Genomic DNA, 23,651 nt, shown 5'->3' with positions numbered 1-23,651 from the left:
TGAATATTAATTGTAATAGGTCTAATTGTTCTGAATGTTTCAGACTTTCAACTTTACTAGTAAACGGATATCCATATTTAATTAAGTCTAAGAAATTATTAGATTGCGGTTATTAAATAGGTCATTGAATAGGTTATTAATGTTTTATCCTAAATTACTACGGTTATTTATCTGAGCGACAAAGTAAACAATACAAATAGGGAAAAAAGGGGGGTCTTTAATTTGATATGCAAAGGACCGGACAACGATCTAAATCTGTGTCTAGTTGGGGTGGTTACTAGTCAATTTTTAATAGGTAAAATAATTTATTTATTTTTTCAATAGAGTCTGTTACTCTATTTGACAGAGTGTAAAGATAAAAGATGAGTTGGAGAAGGAATACGTACGTACGCAAGAAACACATGCCTAGTCAAACTCTAAACTTAATTAATTAATTCACCAAAATCATGCCTAACTAGCTATGAATCACGCATATTGCTTGCCTTGGTCAGTTTATTCCAGTTTTCATGGGTGCGGAGGCCTAATGAATCTCCAATATATGGCCGAAGACCTTTCATTTATAAGAACCTTGCTAGTTCCCATCACACCTTAAATAACAAGCAAAGCATGGAAAGTAAACAGTTTGCAAAATTCTTCCTTCTGATATTTGCTGGTTTAGTATTGTTCGTGTTCAATCAAAGCTCGAACGGATCCAATCCATTCTTTCTTGCCCGCCAAATATGTCAAACCTCTAAACAGGTAAGTTATGCTTAAGCATCTTAATCTCTGATTATCATTTTTGTGTCTTGTTTCAAATTTTCAATAATTCAATCTAATCATCTTTATGATTTATATATAGGTCAATGACACGAGCAGGAGCGATGCTCTTGAATCAGCTTTGTCTGAGGCTTCCATGGAAAACAAGACTGTGATCATTGCGATTATAAACAAAGCCTATGTAGAAGGCGATAAGTCCATGCTTGACTTGTTTTTAGACGGTTTTTGGCTTGGAGAAGACACAAGGAACTTGATTAATCACCTACTTCTTGTGGCGGCCGATCAAACATCCTTTGAACGCTGCAAGTTTCTCCATCTTCACTGCTACAAGCTTGAGACGGCCGGAGTCGATTTTGATGCTGAGGAAGTGTACATGTCTCAAGATTTTATCAAGATGATGTGGAGGAGAACTCTCTTTCTCGGAGAAACGCTCAAGAAAGGCTATAGTTTCATATTCACGGTGAGTCTATTTCTTAGTTTAATTGGAATGATTACTAACTTGGAATGGGAGGGAATGATTAAGGGTAAAAACATTCATTCGTTTACTAATCGGAATGATTCCGGGTAAAAGAATACATGTGTTTACTAACACATGAAGGAATCGGAATGGATGGATGTAGGTCTCACCTTCTTATCAGGAATCGATTCCTGAATACTCAGGAATTTGATTACAAAAGGGAGAGATGGGTTTATGAATCAATCATCCGAAATCAATACCGATTCCTTTCTTCTTCTATTTCATTTGTCTCCGATTCATGATTATTTTCTATTCTAATTAAGTAAACGTGCCATAAATTTCTTGACATATATTCAACGAGAAAAGATCACGCCTAATCAATTGTCTAACAACTTACTGTCACCAAAGTCAAAATCAATTACTATTGTGAATAGTTGGCCTACAATCGTGGGCAAAATTTTAGATTCACATCATTAACTAGTGGTCAGGCGAAATGTATAATGGATCATAGACATTATTGCATGACCTCTTATACTATGTTTAGTGTAATGTATATTCATATATTCCTTATGCTATCGTATAGGTATTGCTCACTTAAAGGGACAGTTTTTAATGGTCTTAGGATGATATACAATAGAGGTCACTTGTCCAGGAAAAATATGCCTATTTCTAGATAACAAGTTTTGGTCAAGTTTTGCTAACCTCAATTTGCTCAAAAAATAAGCCTTTTTACGCAAAATCCGATGACAATTATTTATAGAAACTTAAAATAAAAGTTGTGAAAAGTCACCAAATATTCCGTGGAGGATGTGAGATATGGGTTGTACCTCATAGAGTGATTAATGATAAAAGAATTTGACGTTTTATTGTGTAGAATCATATGTAACACATTCTTGAAACATTTTGTTCTTCTAGCTATAATAGATATCGAGAATGTTATGTTGTAAGATTAGACATCACTCTAACTCGATCTTAAAAAAGAACTAGTTTGGTTAATGATTTCAAAATGACAATCTAAAAGAACAATATAAGCGCGGTTAGATTTTTAAAAACATTTTCTTTCTTGTTGATATCATTCTGGTTATATTGTAGATGAATTCAATTCAAGCTCATTAGGTTATGGACTTAAAAATTAAAAATTTTAATCCAACTTTTCATTCACAGGATGCGGATGTAATGTGGCTACGGAATCCACTTCCAAGGCTCAAGTACAACCAAAGCATAGATAGCTTAGATCTCCAGATCAGTACTGATCAATTCAATGGCGATCAGTGGTCTGAAGCCAACCCCATCAACTCAGGCTTCTACATTGTGCGGTCCAACAACAGAACAATCTCATTATTCGACAAGTGGTACGCCAGGAAAAACGACTCCGCCGGATTGAAAGAGCAGGATGTTCTAAACAACATGATCCGGGAAGGTGTTTTCAAGGAGTTAGGCCTCAGAGTGAGGTTTTTGGACACCCTTTATTTCAGTGGCTTTTGTGAAGTCAGCAGGGACTTCAAAGCTGTCACAACCGTTCATGCTAACTGTTGCCGCACAATAAGCGCCAAGGTGGTGGATCTGACGGCTGTGATTCACGACTGGAAGAGGTTCAAGAGCTTAACTAACTCAAATCAGACGTCGATTTTGCAATGGACTAACCATGTAGCCTGCCAAAACTCCTGGAGACGTCACCGTTAACCTAATATGTATGTAGGCTCCGTTTGGCATTGCGTTTTCTGAGAAAAAAACTGTGTATAATTACCAATTTAATCCACCGACGTGTTTGGATAATTTGCAAGATTGACGTTTTTTTTTAAATTCGCGGTCTGTGGCCGCGGAAATGAGAAGCAAAAGGGGAGACCTGCTTTTAAAAATCCACGTTCTCTTAACGCAATGGAGCAGCGACAATATAATGAATTTTTATTATACCCGAAATATCCCTACTGAATTTTGCATTTACACCTTCCATCCCATTCTTTCTTCAACGCTCTCGCTCTGGCTCTCACTCACAGCTCTTCTTCACTCGTTCTTCTCCCTATTAATCTGTTCTCCTCTTTGCCTATAAAAAGTGACTCTTCAATTCTTTTTTCATTCAGCGATTAGTGTGAATTCAGAACTCAGATACTTCTAATTAATCTAGCGTCCGCTGCTCATCTTTCTTTGATAATTTTCATTCTTCTTCTTTCTTTGAAGTTCTGGGGTTTATATCTTATCATATCTCTTTAAGAAAAGGCTCCAGAGGGTTTATTGAGATCATGGACCTTCCCTTTCCTACACTGGAATCATTATGTAATTATTCTTATAATTTTAGGTGGGCAAAGTAGAAATCTGAAATGATTCTTCAGTTGGTGAAATCTTGTTGATTTTAGCAGCCAAGGCTTCTAATGCTATATCATGACGGCTTTTAGTAGCCAAGGCTTCTAATGCTTATAGATATAGCATGTGCTCTGTAGCTTGTGATGGTAGCCAAATTGATTTTTCAATTCACCAGCTCCCATCTCATATTTTGTTTTAAATCATGACTGTTACAACTTACAAGCTCTCTGGATCTAGTTCTAACGAATTATCACTGCTGGATATGTTGCAAAGAATCAAAGATAGAGAAATAAGAGTTTCATTTTGTACTATGTACATCGAAACTAAAGTAAACGTTGATAGTAATATTGAGCTAATTAACATGCCAAGTGATAGGATACCAAACAAATGAAGTAATGAACCGAAGTACTTTAGCGTCTATGTCTATTTTGGTTATTTTATACGGTGACAGTAGGTCTACACTAATAGTTACCAAACACATTACGACTGTTTTTTATGATTATATATATTTTAAAAATGCAATTACCAAACACTCTACTAATTTAAATTAGATCCAAGTCCAAAACTCACAGCCTATATTAGATGCAGTCCGGATGAATTTTTTTATTATTCGCGGTCTTATGACTCAGCTGTCACATTGGATTTATTTCTTTTTTTTATCATGTTGACTCAACACCTAAATTTTTCATTCCTAACATACCCTTATTTAATATATTTTGCACAATAAACAGTAAAAGCCAATATATTAATGGGAATCCTAAATTATTGCAATCTTATTAATGTAAAATTAGCAAATTTAATGTGTTGACTTTAATTTATATTATTAGTTTCTTGATTGAATTCAAAAGATGAATCTATATATATTAAGATATTATTCTTCCTTGATCTTGCCTATCACACATTGTCTTCTTTTTCTTCTTCTTCTTCTTCTTCTTCCTCCTCTTTGTTTCTAACGAATCATCGTTTTTTCCCACTTCTTGTTCCATGCATATCCTATTTCCAACATATACTTCTCATTTCTCTGTTTATTTCTAGCTTTTTCTTTCACGTTAGTATTTTTTTTTTTTTTGTGGCTTCTCCCTTCTTAGATCATTTTTATGTCTTACTAACATGACATCTTCAATTCGCAGCTACCTTTATTATAGATTTGGTAAGAAGTTTTTGCTTACCTTTAATATAGAATCGATTATGGTGTTATAGGTAAGATTTATAGGGCCTCAATGAGGCCTAAGATTTGTGGCCTCAAATCCTAGGTGTCATGCCATGTAAGCAAATATAAATTTTATTTTTAATTTCACATAATATATCTTGCCACATCATACTAGTGCAACACCAACTCTACCCTTTTATACTTCCTTTTAGATGTTAGGGGTGAATTACTTACAATAATGAATTTAATTAGGTGAAGAAAAAAAAAAGATAAGCTGTTAATTATGTATTAATTTAAGAGATATGTCTACAAATTATTTTACCAATATTTTTCTTAATTTAATTAAATTCTTTCCAATAATTTTTCTTTCCAAATAGTATTAATATATTTAATTAGGTGTCAAGAAATAGGCATTAACTTGTCTTTCCAAACATTGAAATTTCATCCAAAAAACTAGCATTAATAAATTGATTTTGGAAAATACATATGTCTAAATTAAGAGGTAAGAAAAAATTTCATGTTAATTAGTAGTAGCCATTAATTATCATCTACAATCTAAATATATGGGGGAAAAAAATAAAAAAAATAAACTCAAATATAACATTTAAACCTAGAAGAAATGAACAAAAGAATATATATATATATATATAATCGTATGAATATGTATTTTTCACACTATATATATTTTCAAAATTTACAAGAATCCAACAAAGGTTGAATTCATATACATGTGTTAAGCAAATCTATTGTGATCAAATGTATGTGCAAATCCATTGACTGAATTACATGAAATTTTTCTATTCTTGATTGGAGAAAAAAAAATTGTTATTGAAATCTAAGCATGAGTATAATGAAAAGAAAAAATGAAAAAAAAAAAAAACTAAAATATTTTTTAGAAAGCCAAAATAACATAGTCAGATTTTGGAATGATAAAATGGTATTTTTCTCAAGAGTTACATAGCATGATTTGACAAATAGTTGATGTGTGTAGGTGACATGGCATGACACCTAAGATCTCCACAAATCATTTTCCTTGTGAGAATAATCAGCAGTAAAATAAAGAGTTAATTCGATTCAAGTCCTTTTTGTTATATAAAAATTAGATCTAGTCCGTGCATATTTTCTTGTTAATCGCGGTCTATTTGCTTTTTTTAATAGTCCAATTTGCCCTTAGAACCAAATAAAGTAAATAATTTCAAATTCACTAATTAGATCACAATTTTAGCTCAATTTTAAATTTTAAATTCAAATTCCAAAATTTACAATTCATCAATAAATAATTTTCAGACAAAGAAGACTAAATGCATTCATATAAACTTTTCAGACAAAGAAGACTAAATGCATTCATATAAACTCAATATACCTAAGATGTAGGTCTAATACTTATTTTACAGCAGATTTTTCTCACAGTGATAACAAACTTAGCCTTAAGTCTTAACTAGCCTGTGCTATAAGTCTATATAATTATCTTTTTGACGTTGAATTTTGCTCTTTTTCTTATCGAAGCTTTGCAATTTTCAATTGTGAGCAATTGGCTAGCTAGCTATAGCTAGTATATTTCTGTTACCAATTATACAAAGGGAGTATTTGAAACCCCACAAATCTAAACCTTACAAGAGAAACTAGGAAAGACGAGAAGTTCTCCAAGCCTCACATATATTTGGTTTTCCTCTAATCATATCTATTGTGTTCTATATATTTCATGCATTGTAGACTATAAAAGCAATGCCCCCTGCATTCATAATCTAATCATAACACACAAATCACCAAAAACCAAAAAAGACAAGAAAATAGAAAAAATAAATGACCGGAAGAAAGAAATGGATGGGCATCCATGCAGCTCTCATGATGATCACGACGATTCTCCTTGCTGCTACTGTTTCCATGGCGGATGGTGATGCAGTCGTACCAGCCGGAAAATCCGAACTGGACAAGTGGTTCAACAACAATGTGAAGCCGTTCAAAGAACAAAAGTCGCTTGACGCTGCCCTTGTCACGGCGGAGGAGGGTGCGAAAGTTGTGAAGGTCATGCAAGATGGGGGAGACTACAAGAAAATCATGGAGGCCATTGATAGCATTCCGGCCGGGAACACTAAACGTGTGATTGTATACATTGGAGGGGGTACCTACAATGAGAAAATAACAATTCCAAAAAACAAACCATTTGTCACATTAGTTGGGGATTCAAAAAACATTCCGAATTTGACATATTCCGGCGATGCCGCCAAATATGGGACGGTGAATAGTGCTACATTGGCAGTGGAATCCGACTACTTCACTGCTGCTAACTTAAATATCATAGTAATTTTTTTTCTTAAATATTATATATATATATATATATTGTGTTTATGTTCAAAATTACCTCTAGCTCTAACTACGAAGTATTGTGGTCTTTATAGAATTCCTCGCCAAAACCAGATGGAAAAAGAGAAGGCGCACAAGCAGTTGCCTTGAGGGTGTCCGGGACCAAGGCCGCATTGTACAATTGCAAAATGTATGGATTTCAGGACACCATTTGTGATGATAAAGGCTATCATTTCTTCAAGGACTGCTACGTTGAAGGAACTGTAGATTTCATCTTCGGAAGTGGAAAATCTCTCTATTTGGTGCTCAATCAAACTTGAATCATCATCATCTATTTACTTGTTTTTTTATTGTTCATATTTAGCACAAACCAAATTTGATACGTATTTTTTTGGTACCACAGAGCACACATTTACATGTTTTAGGGGACACCGGAATGACTGTGATAACCGCACAGGCAAGGGACAGTAAAGAGGACACCGGATACTCATTTGTTCACTGCAATATAACGGGGACCGCCAAGGGCACATTTTTGGGCAGAGCTTGGAGGGCTAGTCCCCAGGTGGTGTATGCCTACACCGCCATGGGAGAAGTTGTCAGTCCAGAAGGATGGACCGACAATCGCCACCCCGAATACGACAAGTAAGCAAGATTAAGCTAGCAAATTCTCATCTTGATTTTCATCTTCGGGTACAATTGTACATTGTTCTTCATGTTTATAACATGTTGATGGTAAAAATTTGCAGCTCTGTGAATTTTGGAGAGTACAAGTGTATTGGTCCAGGTTCAAGCATGAGTAAGAGAGTGAAATTCACAAAAGAGCTGAGCGAGGCAGATGCCAAACCTTACATCAGCCTGAGCTTTATTGAGGGTTCCAAGTGGTTGCTTCCTCCTCCAAATCCGAAGGTCTAAATAGTTGGTGCCAATAGCCACAACTGCATGTGTATATGATTTGAAATACAGTTGTTGGGCCAATGACCATTATCTACAATTGTTATTATTTTTTTCCCATGCGCAAAAGTGGAGGAAGCGGTCTCCGTGCGGACAGTGAAGTTAGTTCAAATGGTTGAAAATACAAAATTTTGATAAATTTTAGTATATTTACATAATATGCCACTGCTCCTTTCTGAATTCATTTCTTAGTATTTCTTTTCTTTACTCTATAAAACTTTTTGATCCACAGTACCAAAAGTACAAAACAATAATAAATTTTGAAGTATTGAAATTATCTTGTTCAGGTCATAACTTTTTTATTTACATGTTTCGAATTGTAGCGGATAAACACAGACCAAGCTCAAATTTTCTAATATCTCTAAAAATAATCTAGCTTTCATTATTGAATTGAAGTAGCGAAAACATGTTTCCCATCAAGCCAAAACATAGGGTATGTTAAATTCTGAAAAGTGAAGTTCACATGATGAATATTAAATTAATAATAAACTTACAGAATTCACTGTTTTCTACTCATCAAATTGACAATTTTTGAAATAAAACACATATGCACTTTACCTGCATATATTCTATAGCACTTTTGACTTGGGGAATCAATTGAACAGAAGATGTTGGCCTGCACAAATAATTTGCACATCAATAATTGAAGATATAGTTATTCACCAAGTTGAATCATGAAAGAACTTGAACTTCACAACTAACAGCAAACCAAATGGAATAGTAGAATCTAGACCTAAGACTAATCTTGATTCTCAATACTAGTTATGCAATCCTACTTATCGTCAGTAGATTTGAGTAAATCTATTAACAATAGCCTAGTATTGTGGCAAAAAGTTCTAACAGATGATACATTCTTATCTCTTTTAGTGGTGTAAACAAAACATTACATAACTCTATTGAATATATTATACTAACCTCTAGTAGAATATGACTATGTAATTCAACAAGGTACGTGATAGCATGTAAATAGTGCACAATTTTATTTTAACTAAAATCAAAACAAAATAACCATGTATAATATAACTAACCTCATATCACTCCCTTATTGTTATGAAACTTTACTGACAATTAATAATAGTTCTACTAAAAGTATATTTATGTAATGCTATTGACCTTTAGTAACAATATTGCAAATGCTATTGTCCATCAATAACAAGCCTACTACCAATAATATTTCTACTAGAAGTATATTTACGTAGTTTACTGACCTTCAATAATAATATTCTGAATTGTTAATGACTGTCAGTAGCATTTACAATTGTACTGACTGTTAGTAGCATTCACAATTGTACTGACTGTCAATATCCGTTTAGAATCATAGACAACTATTAGGGATAACAAATATAATATGTTATTGAACTGTTATATGGTAAATAACATTAAATCTCTACTCAAACCTCAAAGCAATAACCACCTTGAAAATTTTGAGCAAAATAGCAAGGCAACATGCAAAGACATATATTATTAAATTCTGCTGCACCTCAGTAACTGACTAAAAAACTCAACCCAGAAGATAAACATATTGTCGTTCAGATCCAAACAATCAACATAGGTATTTTTTTCAGACCGTAACATAAGAACCATTTGTAAATAGATTATTTAATGAAGTAGCTTCTAGTGGTGTCACTGTTTGACCAGTTTGCTATGATCTTTTAACAATAAATAGAAAATTTCAAATCATACAAAGAAATACAAATTTAGTAGAGAAATACAGACCTCAACCAACTACAAATCTAAGTACAGATTGGAGTGAGGATCTCTGATCCCTCCGTCTTGAATCAAGAACACAATCTCGATCTATTTGATCTCTCTCTCTCTCTCTCTCTCTCTCTCTCTCTAACTTAGCAAAGAGATGAACCGGAGAATCAAAAAGATAAGACGAATGAGTATTGTTGTCATTTCATAATTAACTGAAAGCTTAGAAAAATAAATAGATTTGAACTTTCCGCATGAATCAATTTATGTCCGCATGGATTTCATAAAAATAAGGCCTGCATATGAGCTTTATGTTCTAAATTATCTTGTGGTAATTTACAATTTTTTTGGTTTGAAATAGTTGCTTTATATACATATCATGACAATTTATAAAGCTAATATCAAATTTATTTGATTATTTCTATTTCCAGCTTTTTTTCTCAAAAAGTGTATGTTCTAAATTATCTTGTGGTAATTTACCATTTTTTTGGTTTGAAATAGTTGCTTTATATACATATCATGACAATTTATAAAGCTAATATCAAATTTATTTGATTATTTCTATTTCCAGCAAGAGAAAAAAGATTTAAAAAGTGTCTGAGCCCGGGTTCGAACCGGGGACCTTTAGTGTGTGAGACTAACGTGATAACCAACTACACCACCCAGACTCTTTGATAGCTGTTAGCTCCAATATTTATATAATCGTTACAAAATGTGTAGTTATATAAATAAAAAAACAAAACCATTCACCCGTTCACGGGATCGCACATGAGTTAAATTGCACATAAATTAAATTAGCATCTAGAGTATAGAATTTAGGTGAAGAATGCTCCTTAGCATCTGACATTCTCTTCGACTCATTTGTGTATATCCACCTTCATACTATAAGTTAATGGCTTTGAATAAACTTGATGTGAACTAAGTCGAGCATTGTCAATACTCGGTTCTTTGATTGTTGATAGTTTTTATTTTATTTTATTTTATTATTTTTCATTTTTTGCTTTTAGTGTCTTATTGCCAATCAACTCGGTTAGGTTCAAGTCATCCAACACTTACTCCTTGAGATATGATAATTTCGAGCATAATATTTCACATACTGGACAATGATACGTATGCTTGCATAAATATTTTCAAGTCAATGACACCGTCACAAACGGAAATACTTACTACTATACTACAACGACTTATTGCTCTAATAACAGCTTCTACATCAATTATAATTACAAAATTTATTATAAGCCCTTATCACCTTCGATTACTAAGTTACATCTTAATGTCATAGATAAAAATTCAATTAATTCCAAAAGACAAATTAAAATACACTTACATATTTTCTATCGAAATAACACACCATAATTTTGAAGTACGTCTTACAAAGTAAACTTTTAACAGTAAACAGCCACAAATCGAATCCCTAGATTGAATAGCTAACTAAAGACATTCAACATTTAAGTTACGTACCCTGGTCCTCGTGTAGTTTTTACTATCTCCACCATCATGAAAATTATTCTATGCATTGAATCCTCCCCCCATCATTCATTCATTTTTTTTTTTTTTCGGGTTACAGAGATTATTCAATCTTTGGACACATCATTTCCTGGGAACACTAAAGCCTGGATCTTAATATTTGGCCATTTTCTCGTCTCACCCGCCATATATAGTAAAGAAAATGACTCATCTCATTTTTTAATTTCCACAAACAAGACGAGGAGTCTAGCCTTCAGCCAAGTTCTATGCTTTTACGGTTTTACCCAAACAGTAGTTGAGAGCCCACGAATCTAAACCTCAAATGAGAAACTGAGACAGACAAGTTTCCGAGAAGTTCTCCAACCCTCGCATATTTTTGGTTTTTCTCTAATCATATCTATTGTACGTACTTCATGCATTGTAAACTATAAAAGCAATGCCTCTGCATTCATAATCTAATCACACTACACCTGAGTCATTTTCTCTAATCATATACCGTTTTCTTAAAAATAAAAAAATATATAAAATAAAAAATAAAAAAATCACAACACACCCAAAAAACAAAAATGGTCATAAGAGAGAAATGGTTGGCCATCCATGCAGCTCTGATGATGATCACGACGATTCTCCTTGCTGCTACCGTTTCCATGGCAGATGATGCAGTCATACCAGCTGAAAAATCCGGACTGGACAAGTGGGTCAAAGACAATGTGAAGCCGTTGGCAGAACAGAAGTCCTCGCTTGACCCTGCCCTTGTCAAGGCGGAGAAGGGTGATGCCAAAGTTGTGAAGGTCAAGCAAAATGGGGGAGACTACAAGAAAATCTCGGAGGCCATTGATAGCATTCCGGCTGGGAACACTAAACGTGTAATTATATACATTGGAGGGGGTACATACAATGAGAAAATAACAATTCCAAAAAATAAATCATTTGTCACATTTTTTGGGGATTCACAAAACATGCCGAATTTGACATATGATGGTAATGCCGCCAAGCATAATGGGACGCTTTATAGTGCTACATTGACGGTGGAATCCAACTACTTCATTGGGGTTAACTTAAACATCATAGTAATTCTTTTCTTAAGTTCTTCTTATATTGTGTTTATATTCAAAATTACGTCTCTAAATTTAATTATGAAGTAGTGTATTTTTTAATAGAATTCCTCACCTAGGCCGGATGGGAAAAAAGACGGTGCACAAGCAGTTGCCTTGAGGGTATTCGGGACCAAGGCCGCATTGTACAATTGCAAAATGTTTGGATTTCAGGACACCCTTTGTGATGATCAAGGCTATCATTTCTTCAAGGATTGCTACGTTGAAGGAACTGTAGATTTCATCTTCGGAAGAGGAAAATCTCTCTATTTGGTACTCAAGTAAAGTTGAATCATCAACATCATCTATTTATTTGTTATGCTTTTTTTTTTTGGCTCACATTTGGCTCATACCAAATTTGATACATTTTTTTTTTGTACCACAGAACACACATTTACATGTGCTAGGGGACAACGGAATGACGGTGATAACGGCACAGGCAAGGGAAAGTGATGAGGACAACGGATACTCATTTGTTCACTGCAACATAACCGGGACCGGCAATGGCACATATTTGGGCAGGGCTTGGAGAGCTGCTCCCAAGGTGTTGTTTGCCTACACCAACATGGGAGAAGTTGTCAAGCCAGAAGGATGGACCGACAATTTCCACCCCGAATACGACAAGTAAGCAGGATTAAGCTAGCAAATTCTCATCTTAGTTTTTTTTTTTTTCAGGTACAATTTTACATTGTTTTCATGTTTATAACATGATGGTAAAAATTTGCAGCAAAGTTCAATTTGGAGAGTACAAGAATACTGGTCCAGGTTCAAGCATGAGTAAAAGAGTGAAATTCACAAAAGAGCTGAGCGATGTAGACGCCAAACCTTTCATCAGCCTAGGCTTTATTGAGGGTTCCAAATGGTTGCTTCCTCCTCCTAATCCAAAGGTCTAAATAGTTGGAGCCATCAGCCACAACTATATATGATTTGAAATAATTGCTTTATGTAACATATCATGACAATTGCTAAGCAGAGCATAATCATGCTTATGGGATAATTGAGTTTGATAGCACTCCCTATTCATGCATCTTTGCCTATCTTAATAAAAAGAATCTCTATTAGGCCTGATGATAGGCCAAGCTAGCTAGTTTCACAAGCTCTTTTTTTTTACCTGGGTCTTTTTGGTCCCCTGCTTGTCCCAAATGTATAAAGCTAATATCATATTTATTTTTATTTCCAGCAAAAAAATAAAAAAAATATAAAGTGTCTAAACCACGGTTCGAACCGGGGACACTTGGTATGTTATGAGGCTAACCGCTAACGTGATAACCAACTACGCTACCTGGAATCACAGAAGGTTATAATTCAAATCGGTATGGAAAGAAACAAAACTTGCAGTGATATAGGAAAAACCAAAAATATTCGCCGTTGCCGGGGATCGAACCCGGGTCACCCGCGTGACAGGCGGGAATACTTACCACTATACTACAACGACTCGATGTTCGAAAGCCATTGAGAGATGAATTATGACTCCTTATCACCCTAAATTGCTTACATCTTAGCGTCATAGATACTAATTCAGCAAGACAAATTGAAACACACTTAAAACATTTTCTACCGATGTAACATAGAGTTATTTGATAATTTTCAAGTCATACATCTCTAGATTGAACAGCTAAATAAATACATTCCACATTTAAGATTCGTACCCTGGTGCCCATGGAATTTAATTATACCATCTCATCATGGTTCTTAATTATTTGGTTATATATATGCAGTATGCACAAACTATCTGGAAGACCATATAAAGTCACAATGTAATATCTCTAATAAATCTCCCAAAGAATTTATATGTTTAAATTATAATTAAACTATAATTTTGTTTCAGCCGGCCCCTGAAGTAAATCACAAGTCTAGCTAACGACCAAGCATGCATGCATGGAGATTATTTAATCTTTGGAGCCATTATTTCCTGGGAACAATGAACACGTACTGGATTTGAATATTTGGCCAGATTCCTTGTCTCACTATTGATGCCGATCGCGCTACTTTAATGGCGAAACTGACTCATCTCATATTTTAATTTCCACAAACAAGATGAGGACTTTAGCCTTCAGCCATTGATGATCAAATAATAGTTATGGAGTCGGTGAACCATTGGACGGGAGACCAGTAAGTATGTCAGATATTTAGATGCTTAGGTTCAAATTAGAATTTTGACTGAGCTTGTTCTTCTTAGAATTGAAACAATAAATAAATAATTTACTTCTATCAAATTTATAACCAATGGGTATCATTATGATGAGTACATGAAGTTGACCACCATATGAAGATTTCACCCTCCAACTAATACTTCAAAATTAAATCAAGATATTCGCGATCATGTACTAGACCAACAAGTAATCATAATTCAATAGTATTTTTGTTTCCACAATGTTGATAACGTGATAATGACATTTGACGTACTTAAATTAAACTCTTGTGGAAGATGGTATTATCTAGACCAGCTCGGTATCTTCCAACAGCGCAAAATACATGCCAAAATTAACTGAAATTTAATTGAGAAAGAAAAAATGTATAATCTGAACACAAGTACCAATACTTTTTCCACCACGTACGTACTTTGTCTAGCCTGATTAGCACTTTTCTGCTTGTCCATGCATGATGATCGATATGTGATATGTCCATATATAGAAAAGTCATTGCCTTCACACTGGAGGACTTGGAATAGTTTTTTCCTAACTTCGATATGTGATATGTCCATATATAGAAAAGTCATTGCCTTCACACTGGAGGACTTGGAATAGTTTTTTCCTAACTTCCTAACACATTCCTGGTTTGCCAATCTCACCCATCTTCTCGATCTATATAATTATGGGGGAGTACTGTATACTGATAACGCCACAAACTAAGACACAAGGAAAACAACTAGAAAGAAAAAAAGAAACTGAGATAAAGAGAAAATGGAGAGGGCAGGCTTAGTGGTTGTGATGATATGCTTGTTGTGCTTGGTGGGTGTGGTTCCTATGGCAGAGGGGGATACAACTCCAAGTCAGTGCAAGCAGGAGAAGAATCTTCTCGTTGGTGCATGCAAACCAATTATTTTTGGACTTCAACCATCTGCAGCCTGCTGCCAACGTGTTAGGGTTACTCATGCCGAGTGTGTGTGTCCATACCTTAGTCCCAAGGTTGCGAATTTAATCAATGTGAAACGCAGCATCAAGCAAATCGAAGGTTGCGGAAGGACTGTTCCTCACAACTTCAAGTGTGGAAGTGAGTCTTTCTCTCTCTCTCTCTCAATTTGCAGTGACTTCATGAATAAGCTAGTATTTGCTTGTATTTATGTATATATCGCTCCTGACATTCTCATTTTCTCTGCAGGTGTCACCACTCCATAAGAAGATCAAAGTCGATCCTACAAGAACAAATAGTATATATAGATATATATGTATATGTATATGTATATGTATATGTATATGTATCGATCCCTCGATCTTGGCTAGCTTTCTCGGCGGCTAATTAGGTGATTTACATATACATATACTTGAAAGTGCATTGTGATTGTGCCAATATGTATCAATAATTATGATCAGATTGAGAGGAGGAAACTAAGAAGAAATGGATGTGTGACATTCTATAAATAACAAAATTCAGAATTTTATTCAGTTTTTCCTATTTTGCATGATATTTTTGTTGTAATTAAGTATAATATGTTTACGATATAGAGGGGTTCTAGGTAATTAAGGATCCCAAACCCTAAACTTTAAATTAATTTGTACCCCTGAAATAAACTATTTCCATGTCCTAAAAATTGTATTCAGTATTCACACTTTTGTTTTTACAAAACCTATATTGTAGAAAGAACAGATAATAATTTAATTTCGCACAAAAATATACTTCTCCATTAACATTTTTTCTCCACCACCACAGATGTTTCTGCTGTGAAGTGATGTGTTGCAACGACACATTTTCTACCGAAGCAACATAAGTCTACTTCTGATCATTTTCGATCATGTCTTATAAGGTACATTAACCTTTAACAATAGGTAGCTATAGATCGAATCTCTGGATTGAACAGCTAACCTTAAGACATTCCACATAACATAGGTACCCTGGTTCCCATGGCGTTCATAATCTCATCATGGTTAACCATGGAGATTGACTTCTTTGTTGTATAAGAATGTTCTTTCACTACCAGAAAAAAGGTCTTTTACGGCCCACAATGTGCGCCGTAAATGACATTTTACGGCCCATAAATGCATGTCGTAAATGGGCATGCCGTAAAAGACAACTATCATTTACAGCACACATTATGTGCGCTGAATAAGTGAGTCAAAAGTGGGCCGTAAAAGAGAGGTGCATTTACGATACACTTACCATGCACGCCGTAAATGAGTTACATGTGTGCCGTAAAAGAGGGTTACATTTATTGCACACATACCATGCATGCCGTAAATGATGTTTGAAAAATAAAAAAAAATAAAAACAAAAAATTCACAATTTATTTGTTATTTCATGATTCTATATTTTTGTTAGTTAATAAACTTCATTTATATAGTCATTGTACATCATATAAAATTTGCTTGCAAGTAAAGAAGAATCCATTTCCTACACTACTTTACATTCATTTCTTTCACCTACTCTATCTACAAGATTGTAACTCATTGTCACAGGACTCACAGCCCTAGTGCCTCACCAAGTTGCAGTCCTACAAATAAAAAATGACGAAGCAGAATAGAAAACAGAGGCAAGAACCAATCATCCCTTCCATTAGTGTAAACATATGGTCATCAGTATCTTCCCCAAGTAATTCTGCAAGAATTCCCTTCAATAGGAAAACAGAGGCAACCGTGAGAGCTTTAATCTTGATTTCCAATGCTTAAGGCCTCAAAATATAACAATATAGATGACTTGAATTACTGGGTCTTTCCAAATGTAAGCTAGAGTTTTGTGCTCAATGTCTAACACTTATTTTCTCATTCAATAAAACAGATGACTGAAATCACTAGGGTTTGTCACAACTAAGCAAAGAGTGTATGTATTGAAAAACAAAAATCAAATTATGAAATATGAAAGCATGAGTCCATCAGCGTACCTTGCTTATCCAAAAATTGATCCTCCGATTAAGTGTATCTATTGGAACCCCAACTGCAGCTGCAAGATCTTTGGAGGTCCAGCTGAAAGTAGGCAATATCAATAAAGAGAAAAATTAATGAACCAAAAACGATATACTCAGATATTCCTCCCATTTACCTTTTCTGATCTTGAAATTGCATTATAATTGCTGCATGAAGAGGAGCAACCATGAACTGCATTTCTCTATCTTCAAACTGCAATTCCAACTGAGACAGCATTAACCATCAATATATAGTGTCAATCTCATATTATCGGTAGTGATTCATGAAAAATAGAACAGCTAATGTGCTCTCTCAACCTTCAGACTCAGGAATCCAAGAAGATATGTAAAACTATAAGAATGTAAATAAATAATTATAGTAGACTTCTGGTAATACGAGAGCAAGCCCCAAAAGTAATAACACCTGTAGGAAAAAAATATATATATATATATATATTTTCAAAGCTACCTATACGAGATGGCTGAGCTATGGTTGCTTTAATATTGGTGTTGGTCCTCTTAGAACCAATCAAATCATTGAGCATAATTTCACATTTCTGCATGCTGTTCTCTCCAAAATGTATCTGAAGAATGATTTCACCAAGCACAGCATATCTTACATATGCATACAGTTAAATGAAAAGATACACAAGAGCAGCTACTCCTCTCCAGATTCTTTCTAAGTACAGTGAAAAAAGTACAAATACACACTAGATCATATTCACCAAATGCAGTTTATTACATATAATTTTGTTTCAGACAAAATAATGATTATAATAATTAGTCAGTCACTTTCCCAAGAATTGGTAAAATTGGCACCAATTTTAATAGAATTTGTCTCTGTCAGGATTCAGGAGAGTCCTCAACAAAACAAACACAGTTACATGCCATATCTTTCCATGAAAAGTTAACAGTGGCTTATGGCAGAACCTATTATGTATATAAAAAAGAAAATACAGTAACACAGTAGTTACTGAAATGTACAATGTGTGTCTAATATGCTTATTGTAGTTATGAAATCATGCGCTTGGAAACTGACTCCTTTTAAGTTATAATACAACTACGAGGGAAGCAACAAACTGCAAACTAATGCAATCAGTCCATATTTAGCATGCTCATTGGACTAAAACTTGTCACCATTGGCCCAGTGACATATCTCACAACATGCCTAAGCCATCGAACAACACTAACAAGAAACCAACAGCATTTCACCAACATGCAGACAGAAAATATGCCTTGCTAAAAGAGAAATGTCCTACCCATCCAAAGGAACTTGAAATGCTACCACCAATAAGAGAAATGGTTTGCAGCGGAATTGGAGCAATGGAGGGTAACTCCGGCAATTTCAGATCACAGATAACTCCCAAAATCCAGTTAGCCACAGAATCACCACCAACAATCTGAGAATGAATATATGTTCGAAATACAGTCACCAAACACCGAGAAAATTAATCATAGAAAAAATTTAGTCCCACAAAGTATATCAGAAGCTGAACTTCAAAATATCAAAACAACAAAAGAAACATAGGGATGCATATAAATAAATGTCAACACATTACTCACTATAACCGTCATCGTCTTTTGAATTTCATCAGCAAAACCATATCCTTTACGCTTAAGCTTTTCTAAAGTGCCATAAACATCCTTTAGCACCCTCTCAGGGTCATGTGCCTTTACTTTTTTCTTCGTATCAGACTTCTCTTCTAAAACAGCAAAAACCTGGAAAAGGAATGAGACATAAAGGTGAAATGGCATGCATCTTTACAATGATATGAGCTAATTTTCTTTTCACAAATGATTATGTCAAAGTACTACATCTGAGTTACAGAGAAAAAGAAAAATACCTGCTTTTTATTAAGATGATAGCGAAATTTGTCAAGGAGTTTTTCTCCAAGCTGTTTATTGTTCATATTTTTCATATCAATAAACACCAATACTGGGAATTTTGGTATATGGACAGCAGGTTCGACTTCCAAATCAGCATGAAGCAATTCATCAGGAATGTACATCTCCTTCAAGAAGCGGTTGGACCTACAATTCCATCCACAAACTATCAATTGTGAGATGCAAAATCTATCACAATCACTCATTCTAATTTTCCTTCTTCATATAGGATACTTATGCAAGAAAAATTTAGCAAGAGTTCAAGATGAAGGATATGAAATTCATTCATATGAGTGTCTCCATCTCACTTCAGTTTAAGTAAAGCATGAAGTATAAAAACCACCCACACATATATACAGCCATCAAAATAAGAAAAACAGAAAACAAAAAAGGAAGCAAAAACCAAAGAAGAATACATTTAGGAAAAGTTGAGAAGAATACTCTATCTCACGAATCCGTTTGGGAATGATTCCTGCGAGCTCCTTAGCAGCCAATGGTAGACCGTAACATTGGTCCTTAATTTCATTTTTAATCTTATCCAAAGTTTCATGAGTTGAAATGTTTAAAACTTCCTTATTATCCTTGATAGTCTCCATAAATATTCGCCAGCAGCTTTCTGTGTCCAAAGGCTCAACAGTAATCAAGTTATTTCTGCCAACCATGTGTTCAGCAACTTCTGGTATCCTAGTGGTGACAATAACAGCACCACCACTACCCTTAGGCAATCCATAAGATAACCGATCCTGAAATGTACAACCTAAATCCGAATAAAATTCGCTAATGTGCCACACATCATCCAACACAATCAAATATCCTTTACCAGATAAAAGCCGGTTAAGCCTTGCCAAGAGCCTCTCAAGTCCGAGGCCAGAAATATCTCCTTCCTCCTCCACTATGGCATCATTGAGATTGTCAATGGCACCATTGCCACTATCTACGGCCCTTAACTTATCAAGAATGCGTCTCACCAAGACATGAAACTGAGCACTATTCCAATCAAAATTACAAGAATTGAAGCTCTGGAAATGGACTCGTACCATGTGGGTGCCCAGGTCGCGGATCTGGAACTCATATTAGGACGGCCACCGGAAAACCTTAGCGGTTTGATAAATTTGGGGGGAATTGGGATTGGGGTTTTGGTTTCGGAGTGAAATTGAGCGAGCTGAAGTGGACAAGTCCGGAACGAAGCGGCGGCCATCGTCGAAGGTGGAGTCCACGGTGGAGCTGCAGTCGAAGACGTAGTTGTCGACGGGAGAGAAGGCGGAGAGGGCGAGGGAGAGGTGGAAGATCCGACGATTACATGGGTAGGTGATTTTGGGTGTTTGCGACGATGGATAGAGAGGGAGGACGAGAGAACTTTGGGAGAATTTTTTTTTTCTTTTGAGGCGAGGGCGAATCTTCTGGTTTTCATAGCAAACTTCCAGTAAAGAGGGAAATTAGAATTTGAGCCAAAAATAATAGCGGGCTCTTCAAATTTTTTGGCATTTACGACGCACATAAAAAAAGCAAAACATCAAATTGGAAAGTCTTTTACGGCGCACATGAAAAACATGCCGTAAAATATCAATAAGAGAAGTCTTTTACGGCACACATTATATGTGCGCCGTAAATATAATATGACATTTACGGCACACACGAAATGCACGCCGTAAAAGATCAGAAAGAGAAGTCTTTTACAGCGCACATAAAAACACGCCGTAAAAGACAGTCTTTTACAGCGTGCATGCCATGCACGCCGTAATTTGCGCGTCGTAAAAGACAAGTTTTCTGGTAGTGTTTGTTGTATATGCAAGAACTAGAAGACCATATATTTGTAACAGTGTAAGATCGACGTCTCTCCAAGAATTTACTTGTTTGAGTTATAATTTAACTATAATTTTATTTCAGCCGGCCCGGTTCCTGAAGTAAATCACTAGTCTAGCCAAAGACCAAGCATGCATGGAGAGCCATTATTTCCTGGGACACACTGACGACTGGATCTTAATATTTGGGTGCCAGCTAGTTTTCTTGTCTCTCATCCATTTGATAAATAAAACTAATAAAAAGTCATAAAATAAAAACAAGACCGTGGCTTCAACAACACTTAACTACTAAGAAATTAGTTACTTGTGATTTTGAAAGAAAGCACAAAAGAGCTCATGAAGGAGAAAACAGAAAAATTATAAAACTGGAATTGGAAATCGTCAGAATCGACTGGTTGACAGGATGCCTTTGATTGGTCGAAATTGCTCTGTCTTGCTTCTTATGCTCGGATGCAATAAATTGTTCTTGTTAGGTCCAAATATATTAAATTCTTTCAAATATTTTTGATTAACTAATATTCATAGTCGTGGATCGAAGATCCAAGATATATCAATTAACGGCGCGGCATCACTTTTTAGATAAAGGCTTAATTATGAATGATAAACGACTTAAAAGTGTGGTACACGTGACTCATTGCTAATTGATACTATCGCTCACAATTTAACCATGTCCATAATTAGATGTATGATTTTTTAACACACCCTCTCATACGTGACTCTGTTTACTACTAATTGTTTACTTACTTGAAATGAAAAAAAAAAAAAAACGGAGACAACTTGGAATGGGAGAAGAAAAGAATCAGCCTTGATTCTGGATGCTTTGATTCCTAAACCCATCTCCCCTTTTCCTAATCAAATTCCTGAGTATTCAGGAAACGATTCCTAATAAGGAGGAGTGACCTATACCCATTTCGATTTCTTTATGTGTTAGTAAATGCATGAATACTTTTATCTCGGAATCATCTCTCCATTTTCATTATCATTCCAAGTAAGTAAACGTGTTCTTAAAGAAAACTAGCTTCACATTATATTGTAGAATAATTTGTGTTTTTTCTTTTCTTGGTGGGTCAATAGAAGATCATTCACAAAACAAGCAAAGACAAAATTAATTTAGTCGACATCTATACATCTGATGGCTGATGGCTCCACAATGAATTGTCTTCATATTAGTTTTGATAAAATAATATGGGTTTCACATCCAAAACCAATTGTTAATGGATGAAGTAGCCCAAATCATTATAAACCCATAGGCAAGGTCTCATTTTTCCCATGTGGGATATACATATTCTCAAAACGTCCCCTCAAGTGTGGTGAATTTTCAAGCCATACATATGGACAACTTTGGGTGATGTAGAGCCCGTGTAGCCGTGAGACATGCACACGTGAGATAACTTACTTTTATACCATGATAACATGTACGCCATAGCCAAACTTGATAGCTAGAAGAAAATGAAAGAAAACTATGGAACAAATTTTATGAGTCTCTCAAATTAATGCAACACAGTAACAATTCTTACAAACATAGCCTATTTATAGTTAGGACACCCTAACAATTATTATAGACTGTAAAATAGGAAAATACACTACTGGCAAACCAGACATCTCACACAGATTTAAATCTGTGTGAAATAATGCTATTTCACATGGATATTAGTGTGTAAAATGCTATACCTACAATGCAAGCATGGAATGTTTTTCGATTGCCTTTGAAGGGGGCGCTAATGCTCTACTCATACGATTTTGGGTAGGCCTGGGCACGGACCGGGACCTCATGTCATTTTGCTAGGCTGGGACCAAGCCCGTTTTATTCTGGCCAGGCTCAAATAAAGTTTTCCAGTTATAGGGACGGTGAAGGCCCAGACAGTAATTGAATGGGCCGGTCTTGTCGGGTTTTCGGGCCCAAAAGTCCAATTTTGACATTGTTCATTTTCTCCACAATTTCATCAGGTTTTTGATTTTCTGGGTTTAAAAGAAGAGAATAACATCATACAAATCAGTGTCACAAACTAAGGTGCAAAATGACTAGAATAACATCCAAACTTCATAGCTTGTTCAAAGTTCAAAGTACAAACAAATGCAGTTTTAAAGTTTAAATTCAAACCGTATGAATGAAGAACTGAAGAAGTGAAGTTTCCAACTTCAAAAGTTCAAACTTCAAAGTATAAATAAAACCAACTAAAGAACTGAAGTACTAATCGAATTATAGACCAAATGAAGTTCCAAACCAAATAGGCAAATAAATTATTTCTGACCAAGTAAAAAATAAAGTTTGAAACCAAACTAATTTATTTCCAAGCCTCCAGCTGCCTCCATCAAATGCTGTCTAGCAAGCTATGTTCATCCTACAACCATTTCACATTGTGCAGATCACATTATTAGTCAAATAGGCACAGATGCAAATCACATTATTAGTCAACCATCTCACATCATTATGCAGACTTATTAAACAAAAGAGAAAATACAACAATAACAAATAGTCAAATAGATGCCCACATGAAAGTGACAGAGCAGAAGCTGAAAACAAAAGCTCAGAAATAAGAAAAACATATAAACAACCAAAAATAAATATCAATCACCGCCCTCAGACTGGCTGGAAGCTACCACAAACTCGTCCCCACAAACTGCAGCTGCTTCGGGTGCCATTACCAAAGACTGAGAGGCTTCGGGTTAGTTTTCGAAGAGGGCTTGGGGTTTTGAGTTAGTAATCGAACAAGGCTAGAAGGAATTGAGGGCT

General features: G+C 35.1%; 5 protein-coding genes and 2 non-coding genes across 7 annotated transcripts; 4 read left to right on the top strand and 3 right to left on the bottom strand.

The window, feature by feature from the left end:
- Positions 1-483: 483 nt before the first annotated feature.
- On the top strand, positions 484-3,119 carry LOC112182510 (uncharacterized protein At1g28695). The gene is made up of 3 exons (XM_024321004.2): positions 484-738; positions 839-1,216; positions 2,378-3,119. The coding sequence occupies exons 1-3, from the start codon at positions 607-609 to the stop codon at positions 2,894-2,896; spliced, it is 1,029 nt and encodes a 342-aa protein (XP_024176772.1). The 5' UTR covers positions 484-606; the 3' UTR covers positions 2,897-3,119.
- Positions 3,120-6,403: 3,284 nt separating this feature from the next.
- On the top strand, positions 6,404-8,103 carry LOC112171327 (pectinesterase PPME1). The gene is made up of 4 exons (XM_024308528.2): positions 6,404-6,965; positions 7,064-7,270; positions 7,372-7,610; positions 7,715-8,103. Exons 1-4 carry the CDS (start codon positions 6,468-6,470, stop codon positions 7,878-7,880), a joined length of 1,110 nt encoding a protein of 369 aa, XP_024164296.1. The 5' UTR covers positions 6,404-6,467; the 3' UTR covers positions 7,881-8,103.
- Positions 8,104-10,208: 2,105 nt separating this feature from the next.
- TRNAV-CAC lies at positions 10,209-10,282 on the bottom strand. The gene has a single exon. It is a non-coding gene; the product is annotated as a tRNA-Val (tRNA).
- A 1,265-nt stretch (positions 10,283-11,547) lies between these two features.
- On the top strand, positions 11,548-13,254 carry LOC112171318 (pectinesterase 2). Its single transcript, XM_024308523.2, has 4 exons — positions 11,548-12,151; positions 12,242-12,448; positions 12,561-12,799; positions 12,903-13,254. The coding sequence occupies exons 1-4, from the start codon at positions 11,648-11,650 to the stop codon at positions 13,066-13,068; spliced, it is 1,116 nt and encodes a 371-aa protein (XP_024164291.1). The 5' UTR covers positions 11,548-11,647; the 3' UTR covers positions 13,069-13,254.
- A 284-nt stretch (positions 13,255-13,538) lies between these two features.
- Positions 13,539-13,610, bottom strand: TRNAD-GUC. The gene has a single exon. It is a non-coding gene; the product is annotated as a tRNA-Asp (tRNA).
- A 1,410-nt stretch (positions 13,611-15,020) lies between these two features.
- Positions 15,021-15,546, top strand: LOC112181615 (probable non-specific lipid-transfer protein AKCS9). Its single transcript, XM_024319991.2, has 2 exons — positions 15,021-15,388; positions 15,497-15,546. The coding sequence occupies exons 1-2, from the start codon at positions 15,079-15,081 to the stop codon at positions 15,511-15,513; spliced, it is 327 nt and encodes a 108-aa protein (XP_024175759.1). The 5' UTR covers positions 15,021-15,078; the 3' UTR covers positions 15,514-15,546.
- A 1,245-nt stretch (positions 15,547-16,791) lies between these two features.
- LOC112171312 lies at positions 16,792-20,155 on the bottom strand. The gene is made up of 8 exons (XM_040508017.1): positions 19,557-20,155; positions 19,076-19,262; positions 18,795-18,950; positions 18,467-18,631; positions 17,369-17,445; positions 17,211-17,292; positions 16,871-16,940; positions 16,792-16,823 (listed from the first exon to the last, which is right to left on the bottom strand). Exons 1-8 carry the CDS (start codon positions 20,153-20,155, stop codon positions 16,792-16,794), a joined length of 1,368 nt encoding a protein of 455 aa, XP_040363951.1.
- Positions 20,156-23,651: the final 3,496 nt, after the last annotated feature.

The sequence above is a fragment of the Rosa chinensis genome, chromosome 1 (assembly GCF_002994745.2).
Source record: "Rosa chinensis cultivar Old Blush chromosome 1, RchiOBHm-V2, whole genome shotgun sequence".
NCBI lineage: Eukaryota > Viridiplantae > Streptophyta > Magnoliopsida > Rosales > Rosaceae > Rosa > Rosa chinensis.
The sequence above is the reverse complement of the archived record's forward strand: the minus strand, read 5'-3'. Positions and strand labels throughout refer to the sequence as shown.

Bases quoted from the DNA above. Each gene is read 5' to 3' on its own strand.
- LOC112182510 (XM_024321004.2), top strand. From the start codon at position 607: ATGGAAAGTAAACAGTTTGCAAAATTCTTCCTTCTGATATTTGCTGGT. The intron at 739-838 runs GTAAGTTATGCT...ATTTATATATAG, and splicing joins TATGTCAAACCTCTAAACAG to GTCAATGACACGAGCAGGAG. The intron at 1,217-2,377 runs GTGAGTCTATTT...TTTCATTCACAG, and splicing joins GCTATAGTTTCATATTCACG to GATGCGGATGTAATGTGGCT.
- LOC112171327 (XM_024308528.2), top strand. From the start codon at position 6,468: ATGACCGGAAGAAAGAAATGGATGGGCATCCATGCAGCTCTCATGATG. The intron at 6,966-7,063 runs GTAATTTTTTTT...TGGTCTTTATAG, and splicing joins CTGCTAACTTAAATATCATA to AATTCCTCGCCAAAACCAGA. The intron at 7,271-7,371 runs GTGCTCAATCAA...TTGGTACCACAG, and splicing joins GTGGAAAATCTCTCTATTTG to AGCACACATTTACATGTTTT.
- LOC112171318 (XM_024308523.2), top strand. From the start codon at position 11,648: ATGGTCATAAGAGAGAAATGGTTGGCCATCCATGCAGCTCTGATGATG. The intron at 12,152-12,241 runs GTAATTCTTTTC...ATTTTTTAATAG, and splicing joins GGGTTAACTTAAACATCATA to AATTCCTCACCTAGGCCGGA. The intron at 12,449-12,560 runs GTACTCAAGTAA...TTTGTACCACAG, and splicing joins GAGGAAAATCTCTCTATTTG to AACACACATTTACATGTGCT.
- LOC112181615 (XM_024319991.2), top strand. From the start codon at position 15,079: ATGGAGAGGGCAGGCTTAGTGGTTGTGATGATATGCTTGTTGTGCTTG.
- LOC112171312 (XM_040508017.1), bottom strand. From the start codon at position 20,155: ATGGTACGAGTCCATTTCCAGAGCTTCAATTCTTGTAATTTTGATTGG. The intron at 17,446-18,466 runs GCATATTTTCTG...TTGGAATTGCAG, and splicing joins GACATTTCTCTTTTAGCAAG to TTTGAAGATAGAGAAATGCA. The intron at 16,824-16,870 runs GTTCTTGCCTCT...TTTTATTTGTAG, and splicing joins ACTAATGGAAGGGATGATTG to GACTGCAACTTGGTGAGGCA.